The sequence below is a fragment of the Polypterus senegalus genome, chromosome 4 (genome assembly GCF_016835505.1).
Source record: "Polypterus senegalus isolate Bchr_013 chromosome 4, ASM1683550v1, whole genome shotgun sequence".
NCBI lineage: Eukaryota > Metazoa > Chordata > Cladistia > Polypteriformes > Polypteridae > Polypterus > Polypterus senegalus.
In genome coordinates, this window is record NC_053157.1 from 169,692,224 (window position 1) to 169,720,200 (window position 27,977).

Sequence of the window (27,977 nt, forward strand, 5' to 3'; positions counted from 1 at the left end):
TCATCCTGCCTGGCTTTGCTGTCATTTTCATCCATCTATCGTCTGTTTATGTCAGTATTCAGTTTAGGTACACAGCTGATGATTTATTTTAGTGTGGAGTTAGCCATTTCTTTCCTTTCACTGCCTGTTTATTAATTTTATAAATATTTTTTGTCAATTTAATTGACTGTGTCCTGAGTTTTAGGAACTCCTTCCAATACTTGGCCTCTGTGGAGTCACTAGTCTGTTTAATAATGAGCAAAGAGACCTTGGCAGTCAAACGTCATGCTCAAGGGCTGTAAGAGCAAACTGAGTGAATTTCAGCAATTGTGACACTAAACATACATTCATTTCATGGGACCTGAATAGAATATGCTATTTGTTTGTGCTTCCTCAGTAGAAATAACAATAAAAAGGAATTATGTCCGTAAAACATTGGTTCATTGGTGCCTGGAACCCTCATCGATGCATACAATACAATACAGTTTATTTTTGTATAGCTCAAAATCACACAAGGAGTGCTGCAATGGGCTTTAACAGACCCTGCCTCTTGACAGCCCCCCAGCCTTGAATCTCTAAGAAGACAAGGAACAACTCCCAAAAAAAAAACCCAGTAGGGAAAAAATGGAAGAAACCTTGGGAAAGGCAGTTCAAAGAGAGACCCCTTTCCAAGTAGGTTGGGCGTGCAGTGGGTGTCAAAATGAAGGCGGTCAATACAATACAATACAATACACAGAACAGAACAAATCCTCAATACAGTATAGAAATAAAAATTTTAGAAGTACGAGCAGAATTTAACAGTAGATGATATCACATAATATGATTTGGATTGGTTTATAGTCCTGGAGATCTCATCCATCAAGCTGCCTCCCCCATTTGGCCATTCCACAGCTGAAACAGTGCTGGGCCAGGCAATCCAATGAAAGGACCCTCTTTCCCATGATTCCTGTGATCCTCCATCAGGGATGACTTTACCATAAGCAGGCACAAAACTTGGCAGGTGGGCCATGGCACCAAGTGCCACATTTGAGTACCGAGAAGAGAAACAGAATAGGTGAGGGTTAGTATCAAATTATAACTATCATGTTACTTATGTTTTAGTGCTAATGACTAACAACAGAGATGCAGTATGTACAGTTAATCAGCAGCTCTAGTCAGGATATGCTAAACTGAAGTAGTGAGTCTTCAGCCGGGATTTAAAGCTGAGACTGAAGGGGCATCTCTTATAGTACAGGCAGACCATTCCACAGTTTAGGGGTCCTGTAACTAAAAGCTCGACCTCCCACTGTTATTTTATTAATCCTTGGAATCCTAAGCAGACCGGCATCTTGAGATCTTAATGTACTCTGGTTTGTAAGTCATGATAAGTTCAGACAAGTAAGCCGGACCTTGGCCATTTAATGCTTTATATGTTAAAAGGAGGATTTTGAAATCTGCCCTAAACTTAACTGGGAGCCAGTGTAAGGATTTAAGAACTGGAGTTATGTGTTTATTTTCTTGTTCTTGTAATAATTCTTGCAGCAGCATTTTGGATTAACTGGAGGCTGTATAGAGAACAGTTTGAACAGCCAGTGAACACCGCATTGCAGTAGTCAATCCTACTAGAAATAAATGCATGAATTAATTTCTCAGAATCCTGTTTATTTAGAAAGCGCCTTAATTTCCTAACATTTTTAAGATGGAAAAACATGATTTGGACAACTTTGTAATATGTGCTTTAAATGACATGCTAGAGTCAAAGATAACTCCTAGATTGGGCTGATTCAGTAAAATTAATGGGATTCCAACTGAGTTAAATGATGACAAAATATTGTTGTGATCAGCGTCATTCCCTCAAACAATTAACATCTCTGTTTTATCTGTATTTAAAGACAAGTAGTTCTCATCATCCACTCCTTTAATTCACTAACACAACTAATTAAAGACAACATCGGAAAACTTCATTTGATTTAAATGAAAGGTATAACTGGGTGTCATCTGCATACAGTGAAAATTAACATTATGTTTCCTAATGATAGATCCCAGTGGAAGCATGTAAAGTGAAAACAGTAAAGGTCCCAGTACTGAGCCCTGCGGACACCATATTGAACTTCTGTGTATAATGATGGAGTACTGTCAGCACATTTCTGTACATATTGGAATCGATTTGATAAATAAGAACTAAACCAAGCCGGGGCCTGTAAGCCCAACATCATTTTCTAGCCTGTGCAGTAAAATAGAATGGTCAATGGTGTCAAATGCTGCACTTAAGTCTAACAACATAATTACAGTGGAGTTTCCTTCATCAGAGGATATCAGAATGTCATTTACAACCCGTTAGTGCGTTTCTGTACTATGACCAGTGAAACCAGACTGGAATTTCTCAAATAAATTGTAATGCATAAGGTGTGACTGAAGCTGATTGGAAACTACTTTTTCTAGTATTTTAGAGAGAAATGGTAAATTTGAAATAGGCCTATAATTATTTAGTATGTGTGGGTCTAGGTCTGACTTTTTAAGTAAAGGTTTAATGACTGACACTTTTAGTGCATCAGGTACTGTGCCATGCAATAATGAACTATTGATAATGTTTAGAATAGGTGCTGCAAGAACATCCATGGCACTTTTACTAGTTTTGTTGGCACTGGATCTAGGGAACAAGTAGTGGGCTTCATTTTAGAAATTAAAGTTAAGACTTCCTGCTCAGTTACAGGATTAAAATTACTAAAGTGCTGAATGCAATGTGAGACAGGGTCTGCTAAGCTAGTATTTGGTTTGTACTGTGATGCAGAGATCTGGGATCTTATATTTTTAATTTTCTCATTGAAGAAGTTCATAAAGTCTGTACTGCTAATGTCTGTTGGTATTTTGCACTGTAGATCTGAATTCCCATTTGTTAATTTAGCCACTGTTCTAAACAGTACCGAGGATTTTTATTATTGCTATCTATTATTGTAGAATAGTATTCTGAGCGAGCTTTAAAGAGGGCTTTTTTATATTTATTAACACTCTCTGTCCATGCAATTAGAAAGACATGTAGTTTTGTTGTTCTCTATCTGCGCTTCAGTTTTTGACACTCTAATTTAAGAGCGTGAGTGTTTTCATTATACCAGGGAGAGTTTCTTTGTGCTTTGATCACTTTGATCACACATACCTTCTCATTACAAGTAATTAATGACTTCTTTAATCCTCTAATATATGGTTTTGCCTTTTTCATTTCACTTAATATTTCCAGAATTTCTTTTCACTGTTTAGAAAACAGCGTAAAGGTCAACCATTTTGTATTTAGTAATATTACTACAATTAACTTGAGTCCTTTATTAGTGTTTATTGTTATTTAAAGCAACAATATTATTTTAAACAATGTAAGAAAAGTTATATTTATACTGGTAAGATATTGACAGGCTACCTACCCTCTGACTATATCCCAGGTTTCACTCGTTTCATTTCATATACATTGTGGTTGCTACCTAATTATGGAATTTGTTTGTGATAGGACTTAATGCGAATGTGTATGAGGTGCGGCAGAATCATCAGAACGCCAGTCAAAAGCAGTGAATGTCTCCTGGACTGAGCATACTGTATGTGTCTTTAGCTTAACAGGATGACTGCTTGCTTTTAAGCAGCATTCTTATTTCCCTAATACGGTGAAGTATACAGGTCAAGGTTGACACCTTTACCATATTACTTAAGAAGGACTTGATTAAAATAATGTTTGAAATGAAGGTTTTGGCTCTGGCTGATCCAAGATGAATTTCGGTACACTTGCATTATTGCTTAATTCTGAAGTATGTGTTCATACTGAGAGACAGAACTTGCAAATAATTTAAAAGAATTCTCCACCGCAGAAATATATTTTTTATATTCTAAGGTTCTTGTCCAAAGAGCTGGGTGGGCGGGGGAGTTTGGAGTGGATCTTCTGTTTAAAAAGGCAATCGCAAGGGGACTTGCATTTCTTGTTTATAATGTGTACAAATTTTTTTCCCAAATTCTGTTGCAAGCGCTTTTCATGTTGTGAGCATACGAATGGATAGCTGAGGTCTATTATGAGACACAAGTAACATGAGCCTTTTATTTTTCTCTGTTCTGTGGACATTCCATTTTCACATTGTTTCGCAATATACAGCATTTGTCACCATATTATTTACATCACAATTCCACTTAAAAAGATGAGATTAAAGATCTTTCTCAGCCATCATTACAAACTACAGGGATAATTAAGATATATAAAATAATATGTAAATTTTGGGTGAAGTACCCTTTTAAAGTAAAAGTAGTAACTGCAGTAGTGTTGTCACATGTACACTGACATTTTTATTTGCATGTCTATGCAGCCTATCATCACTCTCTAGTCCTATGATAAGCAAAAATTACTGTATTTATGCTAGTTCAAGCTCTTTATTATCATCGTGTAACACAACAAAATTCTTTTTATGACAATTCCCAAAGGTGCATTTAAAGAAGAGAATAGAAGTAACAATTTGAAAGCAGAATTCAAACTATAAAAAGGAAAAATTGAGTGAGTTACTGTACATATGCTGTCCTAACATGAGAATGTGTGAATTATTTTCATTAAATACATGGACTATAAGTAAAAAAATAGACTTTTCTGAAAAATTATTGGTTAAAAATAACAGAAGCTTGGACATAAATAGGAATACTGTATCTCAAATGGTCAACATCTGCAGTCATATCATTTTAATTTCATTTATTTTTAAAAAGCACATATCCACCTGTGAGCTCAATATGTACATATACTATGTAATAATTATGAATATACTATACAAGTATGAAATGCAGCATGAAAACAACACAATGCTGAAACATTATACAATATACACATTATTCGTCATTATGCATATACAGTATTGTGTAAAAGTCTTATGTCACCAATGAAAATTTTTTTTTAAATATATAACTTGTAGTGGAGTGGTTGCTCTGAGGCTAGGGATCTGTGCTGGCAATCGGAAGGTTGCCGGTTCGAATCCCATAAATGCCAGAGCAAGGCCCTTAACCTGCAATTGCTCCGTCCTGTGTTTGATGTTAATCTGCATTCGGCCCTACAAGCAGGTCCTCCAACTTGCAGGGAAAACTTTGGAGTTGGTGGCAGGGTTGGAAACACCTCACACTGTTCAGCGTGGTTTGCTTTGTGGTGGGTGTGAAAATTACTAGTGGGAACTGACTGGAAAAGCATGATCTGTTATTATAATAATACAATAACCTTGTATTTTTTAAAATTTTGTGCAATATAGAGAACTTTATTTCTTCTCAGGAGGAATTTGGCTTTTAACAGAAGCTTTTTAAATAAATAATACATAAATAAATAAATATATATACATGCACATTATGGTCTGAGCACACGTTAGAATTACTAAAAGGGAAGAACAATTTAAAAAGAAAGAAAACTTCTGCCCTGGCAGTCACAGTCAGGCGTTATGCAGCTGTATTGCTGCTGCTGTTGTAATTGTTTGCCGGTGTCCCTGGAGCATATTTCAAATTAAAGCCCAAAAGAAGCAGCTAAAGGCCAAGACAAAGAAAAAAAAAACATAAACAGTAGCGACCATAACCCAGATGAAAGGCAAAAATCAAAGTCGAATAACAGGCAATAAGTTGTAACCAGGCAATACAAGAAAAGAAAGCACACAATAGCAAAATGAAAATAAGTAGTTTTAGCGAAAGGCTGAACATATATGCCGGTTGTTGATCAAGGCAAGATCACAACCGCAGAGACTCTGCCCCTAGAGATGAGGGACGTAACCCTGACAATGGTTTGCAAATAGCTTCTCTTAAAGAAATAGGCTACAAAGTATCAATTTGCAGCCTAAGTCATGACCAGTTGTTACTGAGAATCTGTATTTTCTTTTGCCTATACTAACTGTTAAACCAAAACTCAAAGCCAGTTCACTAATAATGAACACTAACAATGGCTACACAGAGAATTCTTTAAGTTTATGTGCAAGCACATTCCAGTAAGTGCATGGTGCTGACCTTTTGTCCAGTGATAAAACCAGTCCTACAAGGGTTGCTTCATAAGGAAAGGAAAACAAAGGTAGCATCAGGAAAAGATGTAAAAAATGTAGAACTATTAGAAAACGGCTTCAAAGCTATATGGTGTCAGAAATTGATTCTCCAGCCCCAAAACTCACTTCACACTTTATATTTTGATCAGTGGTAGAATAGGTAGCTTGTTGAGGCTGACACAGCGAGTCATGTAGCAAGGGGTCTAACTAGTGACCTTGTACTTTAAATCCCATTGGCTTAGCTACAGGTCAAAGTGGCTCCCATTTAACTGAATAATGTGTCTATCTGGTGGAACATTTAATATGGGAAATGTCACATCCTACCTTGCTGTATGAGAGGTGCTGTGAAATCTGGATAATTTTTGTAATTGTTTTAACTTAAAATAAAAATTGAATCCCCAAAGACAAATGTAATGGTGCAAGTGTATTAACACATATTCCATGTTAGTAAAATCTGCTTGGTTAGGTACCAAAATAAAGAAGGAGGATTATAGCCAGAATAACTGTTATGTCCTGCGGTGGGTTGGCACCCTGCCCGGGATTGGATTCCTGCTTTGTGCCCTGTGTTAGCTGGGATTGGTTCCAGCAGACCCCCGTGACCCTGTGTTCGGATTCAGCGGGTTAGAAAATGGATGGATGGATAACTGTTATAAAATGGAGTCTTAAGCATGGCAAAAATGGGCAAAAAAAATTCTGAAAATGCTCACTCAGTCCAGCTTACCAAGTGGAACAGCAGGCTTCAGCCTAGCCAGGCCCCAAAAACAGGGAAGCTGTTTATATAGTTCAAAATGTACATAATGTTTCAGAAAGGCCTGACAATGAGGAAGTGCCAAACAAAACTCTGGTATGTGACTAAAATGCCCCAAGAATGCTTTATAAATGAAAACTAGTTATTTGAACAGAATAAATAACAAAAAGAATGTTCCCGGGTCCTCCCTGCATGGAGTTTGCATGTTCTCCCCGTGTCTGCGTGGGTTTCCTCTGGCTCCGGTTTCCTCCCACAGTCCAAAAACATGCCGGTTAGGTGGATTGGCGATTCTAAATTGGCCCTAGTGTGTGCTTGGTGTGTTTGTGTGTGTCCTGCGGTGGGTTGGCACCCTGCCCAGGATTGGTTCCTGCCTTGTGCCCTGTGTTAGCTGGGATTGGCTCCAGCAGACCCCCGTGACCCTGTGTTTGGATTCAGCGGGTTGGAAAATGGATGGATGGATGTTGAAACAGAAAGGAGTTGCTTAAAAGACAGTCCTACGGTGAATAATCTAAAAATTAAAATTCAAAAACCGTAGCAAAAAGCAGAGAACTGGCAAAACTTAACAAAAATCCAGTGAACTTTGTTGAAAACAGTGCCTGAGCTCCTTTATTCTGGTTTTAAAATAGCCAGCTGGAGGGCTAAGGAGCTGTGACACCAGGGTAGCCCTGCCTCCTCGGGAACCAGCCGCAAAGCGCACAGCATTACAAACCTAACAGAAGTGACATAAGATTAAAAAAACAAATTCAAAAATTACAAAAACAACAATCAAACATAAAATATACACACATTCAGGCTGTAATATAACTATAACATCTAGTTCCTGTAAACATCTCCTCTTCCAAGCACCTATCTAAACCTGAAAAGTCTTGTGTTATCAGAGTAAATCATTAGGTGTAAGCAGACCTGTATACTTTAATTCATATAATTGGCCTTTGACCCTTTGTGGCTGGTACTTTGTCCCTATTTCTATGTTAGAATTTTATATTTCAGGATACCATTGTATCATTTATGTGCTCACCTCCATATTCAGATGAGCTTTACCTTGCACACAATACAATAGGACTCTATTTTAAGTGCAGTTAGTATTCAGGGTAAATTTTCTGATACACAGATGCTACGTTTTATTAGAACTGGATTAATTCTAAGTCAAAAGAAGTATTCTGCTGTCTAAATGTACAGCTAGGATGACATAGTTAGGTAGCAAAGGCTGAGCCAAGTAGTCATAAATTAAATAATTGAATTCATTGATCTATTAAGAAGAATTTGTATATTTCTAAACATTTAGCAAAAACTCTGTGCAGCAAATCTAAGTATGTGATCTGTGTTTAAATTATGGAGTCAGAGTGGTGGCACAATCCTTGTGACTACCAAATACATACGTCCAAATCTTTAGTATGAGTCACATAGGCAAACTCTGGAGATGTCATGCAAACCAATGAAAGCAGACGCACTCTCTAGATCTTTGTGGGAGTGATTTCTTATTGCTAAGCTCTTTGAAAGTCAGCCCAGTAAACAACTTGAACTAAAAGCAGAGCGTTACTGAGCTTTATTAAGAACTAGAAGGAGTACCCGGCGTTGTCCGGGAATCTATAACCGGTGAATTTCCCAAATGAAAGACACAGAACATAGAAATAGAACAAACAGTTTTGAGAGTCACATTTTATTGTAATAGTAGGTAATATAAGTGGTCATACTAGAGCCTTTGGATACACTATATTTTTTGTCTTCACTTATGGTGCGAAAATGAACAAATTCTGAGGATTGCCGACTCTAGAACATGCTACGTAGAGTTGTCTGTGTGAAAAGCATGGATTTTCCCAATTGATGACTGGAACTTGCGGTGATTGCACTTGAGCTTTATTAATTGACACAGCAAAAGCCAAACAAACAGGAAATTGTAGTTGTTTGAAATTAAGGGGTAAATCATTCGGAATCAGCGGTATTCTTGTTATAAAAACATGCTCACGTCTTGCAGAACCTGTCATGATAGTTGCTTCAATAATATTTGGATAGTCTTGACACAAAGGCGAGTCATATTGCATATTTTGGAGGATCAAGATTGTGAAGTAGCATGGTAGGTGGTCTAGTGATAAGACAGAAATTGTGCGGGGGAACTGGTGCTGGTTCCAGAGAATTCAGAATCTCTATTGGAAACAAAACAGTTTGAGCAGGGTCTGTGACAGTGTCGATAGATTTGTAATTTGCAGGGCTGCCTGGAATCATCTGGTGGATGTGAATCTTTATTTTGTTCACACTTTCATTCTTGGGAGCTAAAATAATGGACGGTGGCGATGGAAACTACAGAGAGAAGTGACATACAACCGCTGGTGCGTGTGGGGAAAATGATGGGGGAAGGATGCTGTCTTTTTAAGGTGAGTCTGTGTTCAAACGTGCTGCGATATAACGGACGTTGGCAAATGAAATACAGCAATATCAGTGTGTGTGGGAGTGTGACCCGCGGAAATGCGGGTGTGTGAGCCGGTCACGCATACTGGGTCGTTGACGTTTTATATTCATATGGCAGTTCCCCTTCACTCGATCAAATCAGTCGACCTTTTCATACTTCTGCGATCTCTTGGCAATTTAAAGAAACATGGGTAAAGAGCGACGGACAGGGACCAAACGTGCCGCTAGATGGCGCTGCCGTGAACATCTTTTGCAACGTGCGGCCATCTTGTTGATGATAAGTACGGGGACGTGTGGCAAATGTTGTGTCGGTGAAAAGGTGCCCCGCACTTCACCACGAACATTTTTCCCAACCAAACATACCCCATGACCTCCTCCTGGTCACAAAGGTGCCCCATGCCCAGTTTGGTGGCGATCGGACGCCCAGTGCAGATTTGTATGGCGGACAAACAAACATACATACATCGAATATGCTTTATATATTAAAAGTAAAATACTCACATTCTATATCTAAATGCCTGTCTTTTCCAAAATGTTATACATTGATAAGATTAACTAAAAGAAGTTTTGTAAATAAGACAGCAGAAACACTGAAAGCAACTTTTATCTTTTAAGTACATCTACATTGCAACAACTGATCAGTTTAAATATGCATTGGGGCATTTCATTTGGATAAGTTCTTAATACATCCATCCATCCATTCATTTTCCAACCCGTTGAATCTGGACACAGGGTTTCCGGGGTCTGCTGGAGCCAATCCCAGCCAACAAAGGGTGCAAGGCAGGAACCAATCCCGGGCAGGGCGCCAACCCACTGCAGGACACACACACCCACACCCACACACCAAGCACACACTAGGGACAATTCGGAATCGCCAATCCACCTAACCTGCATGTCTTTGGACTGTGGGAGGAAACCGGAGTACCCGGAGGAAACCCACGCAGACATGGAGAGAACATGCAAACTCCACGCAAGGACTTCCCGGGAAGCGAACCCAGGGTTCTTAATACAGTAGCAATTTTTGTTTTTTTTTTTCTTTTAGAGGCAATGTTATGAACTGATGTGTACTAAGAAGCCCAAACAAACAGCCTCCAGGCTGGGATTTGGACCAATTTTCAGGGAGCTATGAGGCAGTAGTGCTAAACACTGCCCCCCTGAATAAGCCAACAAAGCTTTCATTTATCAAGGATGAAGGATCTTAATTGTCATTTCAACATCCATATGCAGAAACGAAATTTGGTATTCAGTTTCCAGTAATTAAACACTGCCCATGATAATCTATATATATACAATTCTTTTTGCATTTGGAATAATGGAAATTACTTATGACCATGCGAAACGGAAATTACATATGACCACAGAACATATTATAATACAGAAATTAATCACTTCGTTTGTGGACGCCATTTTTATATCGTCTTTACAAATTGTTATTATTTGTGTGAGAGTTATTTTACTGATATTGAAAAGAAATAAATATAAACATGCAGATCTATCCCATAGAAGTGCGCTGCGCATCGCCCTCTCCCAGCCCTCCTATCTGGACACCAGCGCTGAGCCGTCCACCACCAGGCGCATTCTGACAGAGAAGTTTTATTTATTCGTCCATGTCACTGTTGCGGAAACTGCCACATTGTAACTTTTTTTTAATTGCCAGTACTTGATAGTAGAAGAGATGAGGAAAACAGCTTTGCGTCTTTCTACATTTTAACTGCGCCGAGCTGTAAACAATGTGAAGACAAGACCACCTTCAACGGTGATGGGTCGTGAGAACAAAGAGGACGCTGAAAGGCGTGGAATGTCAGGCTCTTCCACCAAGTTGAGAACTTTGCAGTTTCTGGCGGCATCCTCTCTTCTCGCACTGTTTGTGACACTTCGAGTGCCCCGTCGGCTCCTGGGAGAGTGGAAATCTTTGTGAATGAGTGTAATCGGCACCATCGAAGCAAGACTCTCTTTGTAAATTGTGCTGCATGACTACTTACTGTCTCTTAAGGTGAGTTCGGGTCACTAAAACCCCACAACATTCAAGGTTGCTTTTGTGATAAATTCTTGTTAACAACATGTTGGGTTTACATCTAAGAAGATGTACCCACCTCTTCATGTAAAGTATTGGACTTGGGAATTGTTTGAACCTTCTGCCTGTTAAGCACGGAAGGGCAGCGTCCACATTTTTCAGAATAATTTTTCTCTTAAATCACAGGCACATAGTGCAAGGTTGTCAAGCAGAAATGTGGAGGATCGCATACAAAATGTAATTTTTATACCACACCGGTCGTGTAGCGCCTTTCACAAAGGATCTCCTACAGAGAGATGATCCAAATACATTTAAGCTGCTGTTAGTACTATTTACCTGTTGTGTTATAGTGCCTTTAAAATGTACTTTACCCTAAAGCACTCCAGTAGTGCTCAATGTATCTTTACTTCTTAAATGTTAATGTTTTACTGTTTAATAATTTATATACTACATTTTATTTTTTTCCCTTGCACTCAGTGAGCGAAGCAACTGGGTAATTAGCTAGTCCCATATAAAAAAAATCATAATAAAAAGTACCCTATAAGTAGCCCCTTAACCCCCAAAACGTTGTGATAAAGGTAAAAGAGAAAAACACAATAAAATAAAATGAAATAACATTTATACATAAGTAAGATAACTATAGCTAAAAAAAGTATTATTCCAACATGCCTGTAGTTAGCAGCAAGTAAAAAAGGTAGCAGCAAATAATTTAGTACATGAGACTACTGAAACAAAATACAAAGTGAAGTCTAAGTCGCACAGAGTGTACAGTCGGATTTAGTGATGATGTATTTGTTCATCCAAGAAGAAGCTGTTTCTCAATCTGGTAGTGCTATCCTGTAAGCCAGGGGTGTCCATCTCCGGACCTGGTGGGCCGCAATGGCCGCAGGTTCTCATTCTAACCATCTTCTTAATCAGTGAGCCGTTTTTGCTGCTGATTTGCCTTAGTTTTAATTGACATGACTGAGACCCCTTAGTTGTTTCTTTTTCTTTAATGAGCAGCCAAACAATAATGAGACACAAAACAAGCCGCCACATGACCAGCTAACCTGAAAATAAAGAACAGTGAAGGTCTCAATCATGTTGGTCTGCTCAGGTCACCAAAACATCTTGACAGTGGTCTTAGAAAAAACAAAAAATTAACAGTCTGCTGTGGCAGAATGAGAGCACCAACAAGTCATGATATTCAATAATGGCTTTAATTAACAGCAAGAAGTGGCTTCTCATTAAGAAACTGGTTGGAGTGAAACTGGATGGAGTTTGACATTCTAATTTAGCTGGTCATCTGTTGGCTCATTTCACATCTCATTTCTGTTTGGCTGCCATTTAATGAAGAAACAAATCAAATCAGAGGACTGAATCCTTAAAAGCAGGGCTATGAAAATGAAGGGAAAAGGAGTTAATTAGCAGTGAAAACTGCTCGCTGATTAGGAAAAGGGTTAGAATGAAAATCTGCAGCCACTGTGGCCCACCAGGACCAGAATTGGACACCCCTGCTGTAAGCTGTTCCCTACTAAATATTTTTTTTGATTGAGCACTAATCTCTTGCAGGTCCTCACAATAAGAGGTGTTATAATTCAGGCACTTGCTTAATGCCAATAGCCATCTTATTTATCATGGCTGCCATGAAGTCATGGATCACGTTATTACAAAAATAAAACCTTAATTTTCCTTAATAGCCCAAAAGTGTCAAAGTACATGTAGTGATGCTGATAGTTTTTCAAAGCCTAAGAGAAGCCATGACGTTTTTCCCATCGGTGAAAACAACGAAGGATGGAGATGCCAGTGAGTACCCACAATAGGAAGAGGAGGAGGTTAGGAGCATGCACTGCTACAGAAATTGCTGCACCCTCCACATGACAAACCAACTCAGGATCCCAGATTAGGACCCGAGTGCAGCCATGAAACAGGTGACACCTCAGCACCACACTAGTTCAGATGGAATGGAACAGTGTGAGCTTTTTTTATGGTGACTGGAGTGCCAATTCTGCCACCGACCCCCAGGTTCTTCCCTGCAGGTTGGAGGGCCTACATGCAGGGCTGGATGAAGATTAATGTCATACCCAGGACGGGTACCTACAATAGGCTAAAATATTTTTTTAAAAGTACATGTAAAAATGTGTTTAAACTGTGTGTGTGTACAAGATATTTTTCATTGCTTGATTGTCCCTTGAGGGTTAAGATAAAATGTCAGAATCTTGTTCATTCAAGAGAGAGAAAGAACAAATATAAAAATGTACAATGTATTTTAATATTATTTGTGTGTAATTTATCAGTTAAACTTTATCATAGGTATGTATGTAAATGAAAAATGACTGATAAATTGTGTCTGCTACTCTCCACAGTTTTGTACATTTGCGGTAGTCTTGGAATGTATCACCCGCTGATACTTTTGTTCTGCTGTACTACATTTTTCTATACCTGTACACCGTATACATATAGAGTATGTTAACTATGAGGAAGCTTTCTGAATGTATCAGTTATGAAAAGAATTTTTAAAAAGCCATTTTGCCTAGAGCCCTGTAATCAAATTCCCTCATTTCATTTAATTTATGAAAATGGAGTGGTGTATTTCTAGAAAAAACTTTATTCAAGGTGTAAGAGGTGTTATACCACCAAAAGCTGATGTTATCACAATGTATGAGTGCCTCTTAGAAATTCAGCAGCGATAGACATTCTGTTGTGTTGTAATAATAGACAAGATGGGATACTAGGACACCTCAGACACTTTCTAATGAATTCCACATGAACCAGGCCCCTTCTGGAAGAAGCAGGCTGCCCACTGTTAATGTTCTATGGTGGAAACATTTGAAAAACAAATTGCTTAGTACACATTTAAAAGGCAAGTACATTTATCTTCTTAAGAGGACAGAAAATATTTTACTGGTTGGCAAATAGCTTTGGTTAATATTAAGTTTTGACTAATTGAGGTGTAAGTACTGAAGCAGTGTTACGACTGTTGGAACAAGTGTAGTCAAAATAAAGGCTAAATTAGATGGACTGGGCAAATGAAGACAAATTAAATGAGAAAGACAAAGAATAGTTAAAAAACAGGCAGGGGTCAAAATAATAATAATAATAATAAAAAGAGTAAAATACAGTATTCCAAATGTACAAAATGCTAACCAAAAGTCAAAACCCAAATTACTTGATCTCTGGTGTATGCCCTCCTAATACAAAAATATTTGAAAACAAAAGTTTTATCTTCAATCAAATAAGCAGATGAAAAGTAAGCAAGTTGAAAGCTTTTTAAAGGTAAGTTTAATGACATCATGTGTCGAGGAACCTTCAAATCTCGATGTTATTTTTGAGAATCTAGGTGAACAGAATTGGCAAGCTTGTTGAACTGAATTGCATTTTTTTGTCTCAGTGGTTCTAATGTGTGAGCTCTGGTGACCACGTGACTGGCAAATGAACGTCATTGCTGCGAACAACATAATGAAGGCATAACATTAAAATAATATTATCAATATGAAAAACTAATCCAAAGCAGTCAGATTATACATACTGTAAATGAGACCCTCGTAGACAAAAGTCAGTTGGTTGGTAACTAAGTGACAAATTTAAGAATCTTCAAAAATTATTTGCACTGCAATTGTGTGAGTGTTATGTCAACAAGCTGACAAGTAACCTTAGTGAACAACAGGCAGGTAAAGGTTTAAAAGTGGGAGATTAAAAGACACAGAGTCATCGAGCCAAGATGTGAGACAAAAACCATAGTCAAAAAATTAAGTAAAAAGGTCAGTACCACAAAGCAAGAAACATTTGCAGCAAAGGACACAGAATGAATCTGCCACTCAAATTAAAAGTGCCTATTAACCGACCTTTAAACCTGGCGCATCGATTTCCCGTAGTTCACGACTGTCCTAACGATAAGTATCCAAAATGACAGCAGTCAAAATGCAAGATGGTGGCCAAGATGTATGCAGATGACTGTCAGGTTTATTTCCCTCTGAAGCGCCGAGGTCCGTGTTCTGTCCAGCCCCTGCTTGAATGCCTTATTGACATAAGGACAGCATTCTCAGCATTTCTGGAGCTTAGTAGAGCCAGATAACTATAAGAATCTTCACCAAGCAGCTCTGAAAATGTCTGCTCTGTTTAGGTCTACGTGCATGTGTGAGTCTGCCTTTTCTGACATGAATATCATGAAAACAAAGTTCAGAACAAGACTGACGGATGAACATTTGAATGACTCCATAAGAGTGAACCTAAGTGGCTACACTCCACCTTACATCTCTCTTGTTGACTCCATGCAGTGCAAGTCATCTCACTAAATAAAAAACACATCACTCATGCAACTGGACATGTAAGTACTCTTGTGAAGTGAAACAGTGACATGTAACAAAATAACAAATGAATAAGTAATATCTGTATATTTGTAATTGCATCGTTTTGTTTTGATAGCATTCATATTTTAGTTCAATAGTGTGATTACACTAGAAAATGCATACAGACATACAAAATGCACTTGCAGGTGAACTAAATATTTTTGTGATGTTTTAATGCAAAATGTGAGTTGTGGACACCAACATTATTCAGTTTGTTTGGGCTGAAATAAGCTATGAGAATAAACGTTAGAAAACATGAGTAGCTCTCGGCCATTTTCATTTTGTAAAAGTAGCTCTCAGGGGAAAAAAGGTTGGAGACCCCAGTCCTAGAACTAAAATTATTATAATTGCAAAATGAGCTGAGTTTCTTGTGTAAGTGTCCCTAAATGTAGTTGTTCTGCATAAACATCTGTGAAAATGTTATTCAATTTCTAGTGATCAAAAACTCTACCATGACTTGTCTTCCCCTTTAGTATTGGTCATGGGAAATGCATGTTTTATGGTCTGTGAAATGGGTATTATTTAAGTTTTGTTTTTTTCAACATGTAATAACACTTAAAAAGTAGGAACAGGCTCCGGTGTTGCACCCACTAAACTAAAAGCAAAGGCTGAGTACATGGTAACCATTTTAAAAAATCGACTTTAATGGGACAGTCTGCTTATTGACTTTTAGCCATTCTAAAATGCTTATTGCAGAACCTACTATAGAAGCCATTCCATTTCTGGAAATTACTGAAGACACTTCAGTTAATTCTGAAGCAGTCATAAAGGAGGAGGAGCCCTTGGCCACTTCTGAAGACCCAGTGGTATCGCCACCTTTGGACAACTGCAATATATCTGTTGACCAATATTCAGCTGAAGATGCTACCCAGGAAAGAAAAGGTAGGTAACAATATATATTTTATATGCTTTATTTATGTATATAAAAAATTTATGTAGTATATACTAACAGCTAGATAGAGGAAGAGAGAATGATGCATGCACTCCCCTGAACCCAGAATAAATGTAAAATTGGCCAAAGTTATAAAAAAAGACTGATTGGTTAACAAAAATAAGCAAGGGAAAACACAAGGAACATAGATAGATAGATAGATAGACATTTATTTGTCCCCAGTGGGAGTAATCTGGCTTTTTAAAAAAGCTCTAGAAGTAATTGTAGTATGTAATGCACATTACCTTTAATGTGTTTGAGGCACATGTAAACTCACATACTGTGTGTAGCTAGCTATTTAAAGCCACAAAATGCACTGTCCCTGTGATATAGCGCCATCTGTTGGCAGCAGTACTAGTCCTGACCTGACATCCCATTTACAATATACAGTATACTATATATTATCTATGTCAGTGTTTCCTAACCAGCTCAGAGATCAGTGTTCGCAGACACAGCACTTAGCGAGTGCTTTGCTGGCATTCCCAGCTGCTTTGTCCCTTTGCCCCAGCCCTATCTGCCTCAGAGGCAACTTGTATGCCCAGTATTCACTGGCACTGTGAGAATCACTGGTAACCACACACCCAAGCAGATGGACTCTAGCAGCCAGGAGATGCATCTGCTGTGCCTGCAACATCACATTCGCAGAGCTGCCTTTATGCCAGCTTCTCCAGGTAGTCCTGTCATTCTTAGACGGGTCTTGACCACCTGAGGAGCTTGCCCCTCTCAGTTTCAGACCCAAGTGTGCGACACTATTATTTCAACGGCATACTGGTTGAAAAACACTGATCTATGTCTTATTAAATCCAAAGCTAACTTTAACTTTAATTGGGATGCTACATACAAACTGTCAGACTGGTTGTCAGCAAGGGATAGGAGATAAAGGCTTTCTGTAAAGTGTAATCATAACCTTCTATTCTCACATTATTAATTAAGGAACCTGTCCAATACATTCACTATGCATTTATCTGTTTAGAACCTGCAGCAGATGGAGAACTGGGTTAGTACAATAACATCACAGTCAGCAAACAAATTGAAGCTAGATTTGTGCTATTTCCTATATGCACTTGAAGATGTTACTCCACTTTACTCACCAAAAGCCCTCTCTTCTCCCTCTCTAAAGTTTTCTCCCACTCCCTCTATCTGTCTGCTATTACATTGTTTTATTTGATCACCTCTCTCCAGTAACTTAGCAATCTATAGGTCCCCCAAATACTAATTCCATTTTGCTGTAGTTTATCTTGGAAAGAACATACCAGGTACAAAACCATTACATCCATCCATTATTCTGTACCTGCCTATTACATTGTGTGGATGCAAAGAACTGGAGTCTGTTTTAGCAGCACTTGGTTCAAGTCAAGAAAGAGTACTGGACCTAGCATCACTACATCACAGAGTCAATGCAGACATACTCACACAGGTTCAGTGTAGAGTCACCAAATAACCTAGAACACATTTTATCACTATAATACATTGAGTTGCAACATATTAGTTGGACATGCAGGAAAGTATTTCACATTGTGTGCACATGACAGTATTGTTACTCTAGCAATGTGCACTTTTGCCATGTGGCATAAAATCAGTTTATTTGAGGGAAATACATATAAACACAGGAAACACTGTAAATTCCAAACAGACAGTTGAGGTTCCAGGATCTGACCGCAGTGAGGCAACAGTCTGTACTCATGCACCACCAATGTAGCCCCCATAAGTAAACTCTCAAATCATGAAAAACACTTTTAGTTTAATCTGCTTATTGGCAATTTATCTATGAATTGGTCAGTTGCTTTATCACCCACATGTGAACCCATCACTCACATCCTTGTTATTAGTTATCAGTCTTTCTCACCTTTGAGGCTATACTGTATATCTGAATCCTTGTTGGCCTGCATGGCATTGTTGGGTACACATTTTCTCTTGAAGTCCACTTCTGGTCTTTAGAAATAAATGATGGACCATATTTTTTAAAAGTTATTTTAGTTTGTCAGTGTTTTGTATAGGAGAACTGGTAATCAATCACTATTTAGTTAATTATCATGTTAATCAATTTACGATGGTCTTGAATTAAAATGAAATGTAGAGTCAGTGACTCTGGTGTGAATGATTACCAAATGTTTTATCCAAAGCTTCTGTAGCTGTCCTTCCCATTGAAATAAAAACACTAGAGGAAGAGGAAGTGATTACAACAGACAGAGAGTTTGTGCCCAACACTCAGCTTGCTGATGAAGAAACCGTCTTGCAAGGTAAGGTGCATTATATAAGCAGTGACGTGTGGTGAAGTTCATGGCTGGTGAGGCACTGACTCCTTCAGAGTCAGATTTACAAATACATGAACCCAAAAGAGTAGCTTATTCACTATTCATTTGGCAGCCATAATGCACATTGACTACTGGTTATGTTTCATATCTCATCAGCATTCTTCACACACACATAGGTAAGGTACATGTTTGGCTAAGCTAAAACGTTACATTTATAGCGATGAGAGAGAGAGTGGAGAGAGCACATTTGCTCTCTACTCTCCATGTGTTCTAAATTTGCCATTGGAATTCCACAATTCATACTCATTCAATACAAATAAAAGTATTGAGAGGTGTGCAAAAAAAAACGGATTTCAATTTTGACCTTAACTGAAATATTTAGTTGTTTTTAAAAGCTTTTAATTCAAATGCTTTAATCAATTTTAATACAGACTGTTCAACAAAGGGATAACAAGAAAAACTAAGGAATATTTTAAGGTCAAAATTTAGTTTTTAAGTATTGGATTGTTTCTTTTTCTTGGTCTGATCCCATTTTTTACAAAATTGAAAATCGTTTACGGTCTTACCTTTATTTGTAAATGAAGTTCATGCGCCTATCCTTCTCCATGAAAATCTCACTTTCTTGTAAAAGTCCTCCTTATTTTCCTTTAGTTTTAAAAAGCTTAATCTTTCATTTTGGCAGTCAGTCAGAATGAAAAATGAAAATAAACGGACCGCTGCGGTGCACCGCTTGACTTTCTGATATCGCAAACTTATTGGTGTCTAGAGCCTCTGCTTAGAACGGCAGCAACGATCACCTGTTTGGCTCACATCCGTCCCCTTCAGGCCGGCACGGTACTGTCTGCCTCACCTTGTGGCTTTTCACTGTGGTTTTATGTCCGATCAGAAAGACTAAATATGTCACACACATTCATTAAAGATATTAGCCAGACTGGGGAAAGTCAGGGTGTATAATAAACGTGTCCACAACATTATATTGGCGACATACAGAGAGACAGCAACAGACAAGCACCAATTGCATGCATCAACCCAGTGTGCGAGGGACAGCACAGTCCGAGGTGAGGTGAGGCTCCTCGCTGCTGCACCTCACGTTTCTCCTCTGTATTTGAACAGGAAATGCGCCAATTCAGTGGTTTTGACTACAAAAATTATCAAAATTACTGGAATAATACAGAAAATAAATTTATAGCACAGACCAGTGGACAAATTTATTTTATGTTATAATTATTAGTTTTTTTACTTAATAATATCATAATGATAGGCCTTCCCTGACCGCACATGCCTGTATTTAAGGAGCTCCATGCTGTAATATAGCTTCAGAAGATGAAACAGTGCGCAGTGAGATTCACTAATAAAATGTATGAAATTGAGAAGAGACAATTCAGTCTATCTGGCTTGCTAATACCTATGTTCTTCAAATATCTCCCCCAGATATTTTTTGCAAGTTGCCATTTTTTCCACTTCAGCTATATGTCTCTTAAGATGGTTTTGACTTTTACTGCCGGTGTCCTTGAATATGTGATTCACTATTTATTGGAAAGAATTCCTCTGGATCAGCTTTATTGGTGCCTTTAAGAAAACTGAAGGCCCATGCAGCCTTCTCTACTCAAGACTAAAGAGGTTTAAGTACCTGAGTCTGTTATAATAGGACAAGTCCATTAGTCCCAGAATGAGTGTTGTAGTTGGGTGGGGTAATTATTACCCAGGGCCCACTGGGGAAGGGGGCTCGAAGCCTGGAATGAAAAGTTTGTTTTTGAGAGGAGAGGGCCCACAGAGACTGCTTATGTAGAGGGCCCAGTGTTCTGTGCTAAACCCCTGTTCCCAGGGTGCACTTAGGTGCTCTCCTCTGCACAGCTCCAAAGACAGCTTTTGTTGTAAAATCCAGATATGGTAATAGTTGAAAAATTAAAGTAGTAATTTAGAAGGACTTAAAGACATAGGCCAGACCAGAAGGTGGAGAGGGGTACATTCAGACAGCAGTTTATGCTGTTCAGATTTCAGAATGTGGAATTCTGGACATGATAACTTACAGTCAGTCTCTTAGGTTGGTGACAACATGGAAAATGATGCCTGCCATGAAAAGAAAACCCTGTCATATACACACAAGTTTTATTTATACAAACCTTACCCTATGCATTGCATTTATCCCCTTGAGACTTACAGGCAACTTTCATTAGCTCTGATGTATGTTAATAAGGAAACTAACCAGCAAAAGCATGGATCGGCCTTAGAGGTCAGGTATCAAGAGCTTTCCTAGAGTGGTTGAACTAAAAACTTGCTGAGACTGTTTTCTGGAACTGTCAGATTTGTGGTGGACCATAACTGGATAATCCAAAGCAAAAACCATACTATAATATGATTCTCAAACCAACTTAGTCTTGTTCAGTGCCTATTCTGGCAGCACAAGGCACTAAATAGAGCTGGACAGGGCACCTCTGACACACCCAACCATGCTCAAACTTTCACAAGGAAAATATGGACTTACCAGTCAATCTTACACATGCTTCTTGGCGAATGCGGGAGGAAAACATACAAGGAATCTGCATATTCCACAAAGTCAGTGACCAGGCTTGTTGTTCAAACCCAAGATGCTGAATCCATAAAGTGGGATTGGTATAGAACTGTACATGTACTGGGTTCTTCAGGATCATGATTTCAGTGTTTTCCTATATGTTTATCTCTGCATTTCAGATGTCATAGATGCTGTTGCCCAGGTTTCATCAACTACTGATGAGGTCACGCTAAAACAAGAGGAATTTGTCGAGAACTCAGCAGAAATACTGGAAGAAACTGCTCAGGAATTTGAAGGTTTGCATGGATATAATTAAAAATTCTGAATCTTTTTTACGAAAAAAAAACATAACTTTGGCTAAGAGCTCCATCAACTTTCTGAACATTAAATATTATTGTAGGAATAAGGCCTTGGTGGAGTGTCATTTAATTTGTGGGCACACACCAATACTCACTAATACTGGTTCAGCTTAGGTTTTCTGGTAAAGATGCATGTGAACAAAAAGTCAGTGTGGTCTCATTATGTAAGCAAAGATTCAAAGAAATATTTTTAAGATGTGCAGCCTGTACCTGATCTTGAGAACAGTTCAACATAAGGTTTGCTGTTTCACTGTTCTTCTGACATTGTATAACTCTATATTCAACACAGAAGCTCTAAACCTGAACAAGACATCAGTCCATTAGTGTATGCCCTAACACAAACAGTCACGTTCAACCACACCAGGTTACTTTATATCTGCCTAACTACTGAGTTCTAAAACTTTGGACTGTGGAAGGAAAGGGCACATGCACACCAAAAGCTAGAGGCATGGCATCCTAGTCGGGTACTGAACTGAGATTAAAACTGTGTAAGATTTCAGCACAATCTGATGCCAGTTCTCAGATACTTATGTGAAAAGATTATTCAAGTATACGTTGGCAGACCTACATTTTTGGGGCCCTGAAGCTTGAACTGTTAAGAGGACCCCTTCACAAGCAACGAGATCTGGATAACCACTGTTCATAAAAACAATAGGCTTAGGCTAATCTAATACTATTTCACCTTTATTACTTACCATATTTTTCTAAAAATAACATTTATTTTTGAGTATGGGTACTTAAAATATTGTATCCTTATGAAATGTTTATTGAAATAGATTCTTGTCTAGATTGCTGTCATGATTGCTAAAACATTGAAAAGGCAAACGCAATGCTAATATGATTCACATACCTTTTCAACAGCTCCCCTTTTTGTTACAGCACTTCATTTACTGTTTGTTTCTACCGAAGAAGATATTTTTATTACCGTTTACATTTTACTGTATTTTAATTGCACATAGTTAAAATTGTTATTATTTATTTTAATAGTTTTACATTTTAGCATATTTTAAGGTTTTATAAGATTCATGTAAATAAAAAGTTACCGAAATGTTGTCCTTTGCAATGAAATATGCTTACATTTTTTCGATTACGGCTAGCCTAAGATAAATAATTTTAATACTATTTTTAATTTCTGTCATAAATGTTAATAGCATTTTAAATTATTTATAGTTATTTTATATTAAATATATTTAGAATAAAACATCCTGAATTTAAATGTTTTTTTTTTGTTTACAGTTATCCTATACTGTATAATACTTTAATAACCTTCTAATATTTTTATTTTAACTTTTATTTTGTTTTAAATAAAACTAGGGGCGGCACAGTGGCGCAGTGGGTATCGTTGCTGCCTTGCAATTCGGAGACCTGGGTTCGCTTCCTGGGTCCTCCCTGCGTGGTGTTTGCATGTTCTCCCCGTGTCTGCGTGGGTTTCCTCTGGGTACTCTGGTTTCCTCCCACAGTCCAAAGACATGCAGGTTAGATGCATTGGCGATCTGAAATTGTCCCTAGTGTGTGCTTGGTGTGTGTGTGTGTGTGTGTGCGCTCTGTGGTGGGCCGGCGCCCTGTGTTGGCTGGGATTGGCTCCAGCAGACCCCGTGACCCTGTAATTAGGATATAGCAGGTTGGATGATGGATGGATAAATAAAACTAAATTATTCATGTTATTTTTTAAAAACCCCTCCTCCTCATACAGTAGACATCCAACATTTTTAAGCAATCTGGACAAAAGTTGCTTCTGAGGCCCTGAAGCTTTAGCTTCACTAATCTTATAGTAGATCCAACCCTGCAAGTAGTAGTGGAAGGGAAGAAGGATTGGCTTCTTCACTGATTCATTACTTTGTGTTACAACATCCATCCATTATCCAGTCCGCTATATCCTAACTACAGGGTCACGGGGGTCTGCTGGAGCCAATCCCAGCCAACACAGGGCTCAAGGCTGGAAACAAGCCCTGGGCAGGGCGCCGGCCCACCACAGGGCGCACGCACACATCAACACACTAAGCACACACTAGGGACAATTTAGAATCGCCACTGCACCTATCCTGCATGTCTTTGAACTGTGGGAGGAAGCCAGAGTACCCGAAGGAAATCCACACAGACACGGTGAGAACATGCAAACTCCACACAGGGAGGACAGGGAGGACCTGAAGCGAACCTGGGTCTCCTAACTGCGAGGCAGCAGCGCTACCCACTGCGCCACCGTAAAATAGATTACTGAAATAAGTCTTCAATAAAGGAAAGTTCAGTAGTCCCTTAGTAATAACACTTCATTCCCAGTCTTCTATAATTTTTTATTCTTTTAAGTTGTCTTGGAAGGCAGCACTGTGGCATGGTGGCAATGGCCTTGGACTTCCCGTGGCTGATGGTTCAGCTCCTACCTTTGACTCACTGTGAGACCCTGAGCAAGTCACCTGCCTGTACTCCAAGTTAAAAAATATCTGATACCAGTTTTAATGTATCCTAAACCTTATAGGTTGCCTTGGATACAGGTGTCACCTAAATGTAAAATAATTATACATTTCTACATGCACGTCTAACCAAAATGCTCTCCAGCGCCAGGATCAGAAAGTAGGTGAACAGTAAAAACTGGCATAGAATTACACGGGTGGCATACAGCAAGGGAAAGTCCTGAGCCATATCTATACCAGCAAGGAAAGAGCAACTTGGCATGCCAATGTGGGAAGGCAGAGGGCTTCAATGTTCACACATCAAAACAAATCAAGTAATCTGGGTTACCATGTAACATTTTCAGCTTGTATTGTAAATTACAAAGCAACTCATTTAGCTTTCAGTAAAAAGAAAGCAAACATATTTAAAATAACTGCAAACATTGGCATTGACTTACAGTGCTGAAAAGCTTCTTGGAGTTGGGGGTCTATGAGCTTATTAGGATTAAACAGTTGCACCATTATAGCACATGTCTTTACTGCTTTCATAAAACTGTTTAACAACATGACTTTAGTATTGCTGAAGATGTTGTTTTAATTCTATTCTAATACATGCTATTTGTGTAATGTGTCGTTGATTGCCATGCAGAAACAAACAAATTATGCTTATTTTACAGAATGTCTTTCTATTGTGGCTATGGTCTCCAAGCATAGAGGTTCACTGCAGTTGTTCACAAGTATTGCTTACAGTTGGTGCATATTTAGGTTAGGTAGCCTGCTTGTCATAAATCTACAATGAGGAGTTAAATTTCGGTGGCTTAGCTAATGACTACATAATACCCTGACAGTAAAAGTGTGACAAATAGAGGGATGAGGTCCTAAAAGGGAGAAAGAGAAAGAGAGAAAAACAATGTGCCAGAAGTGACAGCACACACTGTCACTTCAAGTAGAAGGCTACCACAATTATTCTGAAAATACTACAGTGAATACAGAGAGAGAGTGTAATATTACCTAGTGAGGCCTCTACACTAATTAGGGCCGGTGATGCTTCACAGCTCCATTGCCCTGAGTTCTATTCCTGACTTAGTCACAGTGTTGAGTTTGTATGTTTCTGGCATGAGCTTTTCAGGACTATTACACAGTATAAAAAGAGTAAACGTGTCGGATATGTACCCTGTGATGGACTGTCATCTTGTGTTGAGGGTTTTCATGATCTTGAGCCCAGTAACACTGGGATTGTTATGATTTGTGTATTTTTTGCTTTTTCCAACTCCTTTTCATGTTTTTCTGAGGCCTTGAATTCATTTCTCTGTTTGTTTTATTGGATTCAGCCAGATTAGCAGATTTGCATTGTTCAGCGAAGCCATTTTGTTTTTCCTGAGCACTGCTATTTTGTGCAGGTTTGATGTGATGGTTGCCAGGGTGTTACTATGGATGATACTCTGTAGTGTGATATTCAGAGTTAAAGGTGCGGGTGTGTCAGTCTGGGTCTGCTCCACCCTCCCTGGATGCTTCTGGGTGTCTTTTGAACCTGGAATCATCGATAACGTACCCAAGGATGAGCTGCAACAAGTGAGGACACACACAGTCAGCAAGGGGTTGGTGCACGTACTTATTGTTTTATTTAACAAAACAAAGTGTCCCAAAATTTAGTTAAAAAATCTTCAATAAATAAATATTTCCATAAAATCCATGATAATCTGTGACTTAAAATTTAATAAATACATTAATAATAAAACCAGAATAAAACTACATAGTAATCAGGTCCTCTCTTTTCTCCAACCTTCAATCTGAGCTTATCGCATCCACTACTCCCTTATCTCCCAAACTCACCCAACAGATTGCACAGAAGGCAGAGACACCAGCAGCTGCGTCCTCACTTCCAACTCTTGTCTTGGTTGCCTCTGTTGGCATCTGCCACACCGCTCACAGCCAGCTCTCCTCCCATCTTCCCCCATGCACTCTTAGCATCTTCTGGAATCCTAGGAAGGATTCCGCCACCATCCTACCCAACACTCCAGAAGTTCAGCAGGGAACAATCCACCCCATGGAGTGCCAATCACTCACTATTCTGCAGGACGAACCGAGTGCTCTTCCTTTTCTTCCTCAGACACCCAATACTGTGCTCACTCACAGTTCTGTTATTTGTCTTTGTTATTCCTGTCTTGCACTTCGACTCCCTTTTAAATCTCTGTAGGATGCAGGTGTGGCAATCAAGGCTCCAGTGCTAATGAAGGAAAATGTCAATCCCATGCATGCTCATGTGGATGCGGGAACACTGTTCCCCATACCTGCCATACCTGAGCTGCTACACCACACTACCTGCGCCCCGTCCAATAACGCAAGTGTATTATGTATTCATTTAAAATGCACATGCCACAAACCTGCTATCTCACAACTTGTGGGTGAGACTTTTGTACAAGGCTGGATTAAGACCCCCACACGCCCCTGGGTGACTACAAAGAGCTTCTTAACACGGAGTTGATCCTACTTTTGACTAATAATTTCTTCGTACAGACACATGGTCATTTCATCCAGCTTTGTCATTCTTGGTGAATGCTGCGCATGGTGACTCAGTTGTTTCATTATGTAGGGCGGTAGGGAGCCCCCATCATTGCATCGAGGAGCGGGTGTCTTAGTTATTTCGCTCTGTGGGCAGTCAATCACGGGGAGTGGATTGCAAGATGAAAAGGCCGCCCCGGCTTCCTGATTGTCTGAGTTTACAGATAAAACTTAAAAAGAAAAAACAAAGTGTTTGTGAGTGTGTTTGTGTGTTCTAAAAGTTTTCCAACCAATTTCTGTTCTCCTTGACTTGGATTTAGAGTTTCATTTTGTCTTTGCTGGTTAGTATGTTAGTTTCAACCTTTGATTCCATTTATGACTTCTCATATCTCCTGATCCCTTACAACTCCGCTGTTTCCTCCTGAAGCACAACGGGTATTTGCATTGCTTCCTTGTGGCCTCTGCATAGTCTAAGAATTTTTTAAACATACAAATAACTCTAAAAAATATTCATGGTGTTGGGTAATTCTGTAAATGGACACTGTAAGCAAGAAAAGAATTATGCAAATGTTCAACAGAATTTCTCCTTGGTTATGAAATGGGCAGGAATGAAACCCAACAGCCGCTGGGCTCCCTGCTTACTATAAGTTAGTCAATTGAAGGAAAACATAGCAGACAGAGTTTTTTCTTTCGTTTCAGCAGTCATTTCCAGGCTCTTCTAAGTGGCCAAGAGATCGCTAATAAAGCCCTCTTTTGCAGAATCCACAGGTGTAGCTGAAAATTCTGTCTCAGAAAAACAAGAGGAAAAATCTGTCGAGAAACAAGAAAGTCCTGCTGATGGCCATGAAGAAGATGCCCAGGAGCATCAAGGTTTGTCTAGTGGTTATTAAAGCAGTACTTCATTATTCCCCCTCTGCCCCCCAGTTAAAGATGGGCACGAAAGTGGAGCATACTAAAACGAGAACAAGCTTTTGAATTTAAGACCCGCCTCCTCTCTTTTCTATTGGCCAAGAGTCCCGCCCAGTAACTAGTCTTTCATTAGCATTGGTGCTTCACATGATATCAACATTGCAGAGTGTGGTAATTTCACTGCTGTTCGAGACCAGCAGGAGAGGTGGGTGTTTACTTCAAAAGCTCAGTCCCATTAGGAAGAAGATTTTCTGGAATTGAAATGCAAAATTAATTGATCTCTTTAACTGGCCTGTTGTTAGTGACTATATCTAAGATGAAATGGGGCACTGTACAGGGCTAGGACAGCAATTGTCGCCATTCATATCTGCATCTGGTATTAAAAAACATTTTAATCCAGTAGTTACATAATGGATAGCACGGTGGCGCAGTGGGTAGCGCTGCCGCCTCGCAGTTAGGAGACCTGGGTTCGCTTCCCGGGTCCTTCCTGCATGGAGTTTGCATGTTCTCCCCGTGTCTGCGTGGGTTTCCTCCCACAGTCCAAAGACATGGAGGTTAGGTGCATTGCCGATTCTAAATTGTCCCTAGTGTGTGCTTGTTTGTGTGTGTGTGTGTGCTCTGCGGTGGGTTAGCGCCCTGCCCAGTGTT

General features: G+C 39.0%; 1 protein-coding gene across 4 annotated transcripts in view; it reads left to right on the forward strand.

The window, feature by feature from the left end:
- Positions 1-27,977, forward strand: part of mgarpa (mitochondria localized glutamic acid rich protein a) — a 90,608-nt gene that overhangs the window by 51,166 nt on the left and 11,465 nt on the right. For 3 of the 4 annotated variants that reach the window (XM_039751665.1, XM_039751666.1, XM_039751667.1), the window contains 4 exons: positions 16,171-16,356; positions 18,529-18,645; positions 21,352-21,468; positions 27,180-27,290. In XM_039751665.1, coding sequence (XP_039607599.1) covers positions 16,171-16,356; positions 18,529-18,645; positions 21,352-21,468; positions 27,180-27,290 — 531 coding nt within the window. The remainder of the gene's footprint in view (positions 1-16,170; positions 16,357-18,528; positions 18,646-21,351; positions 21,469-27,179; positions 27,291-27,977) is intronic. The other variant, XM_039751668.1, reaches the window with a different exon arrangement.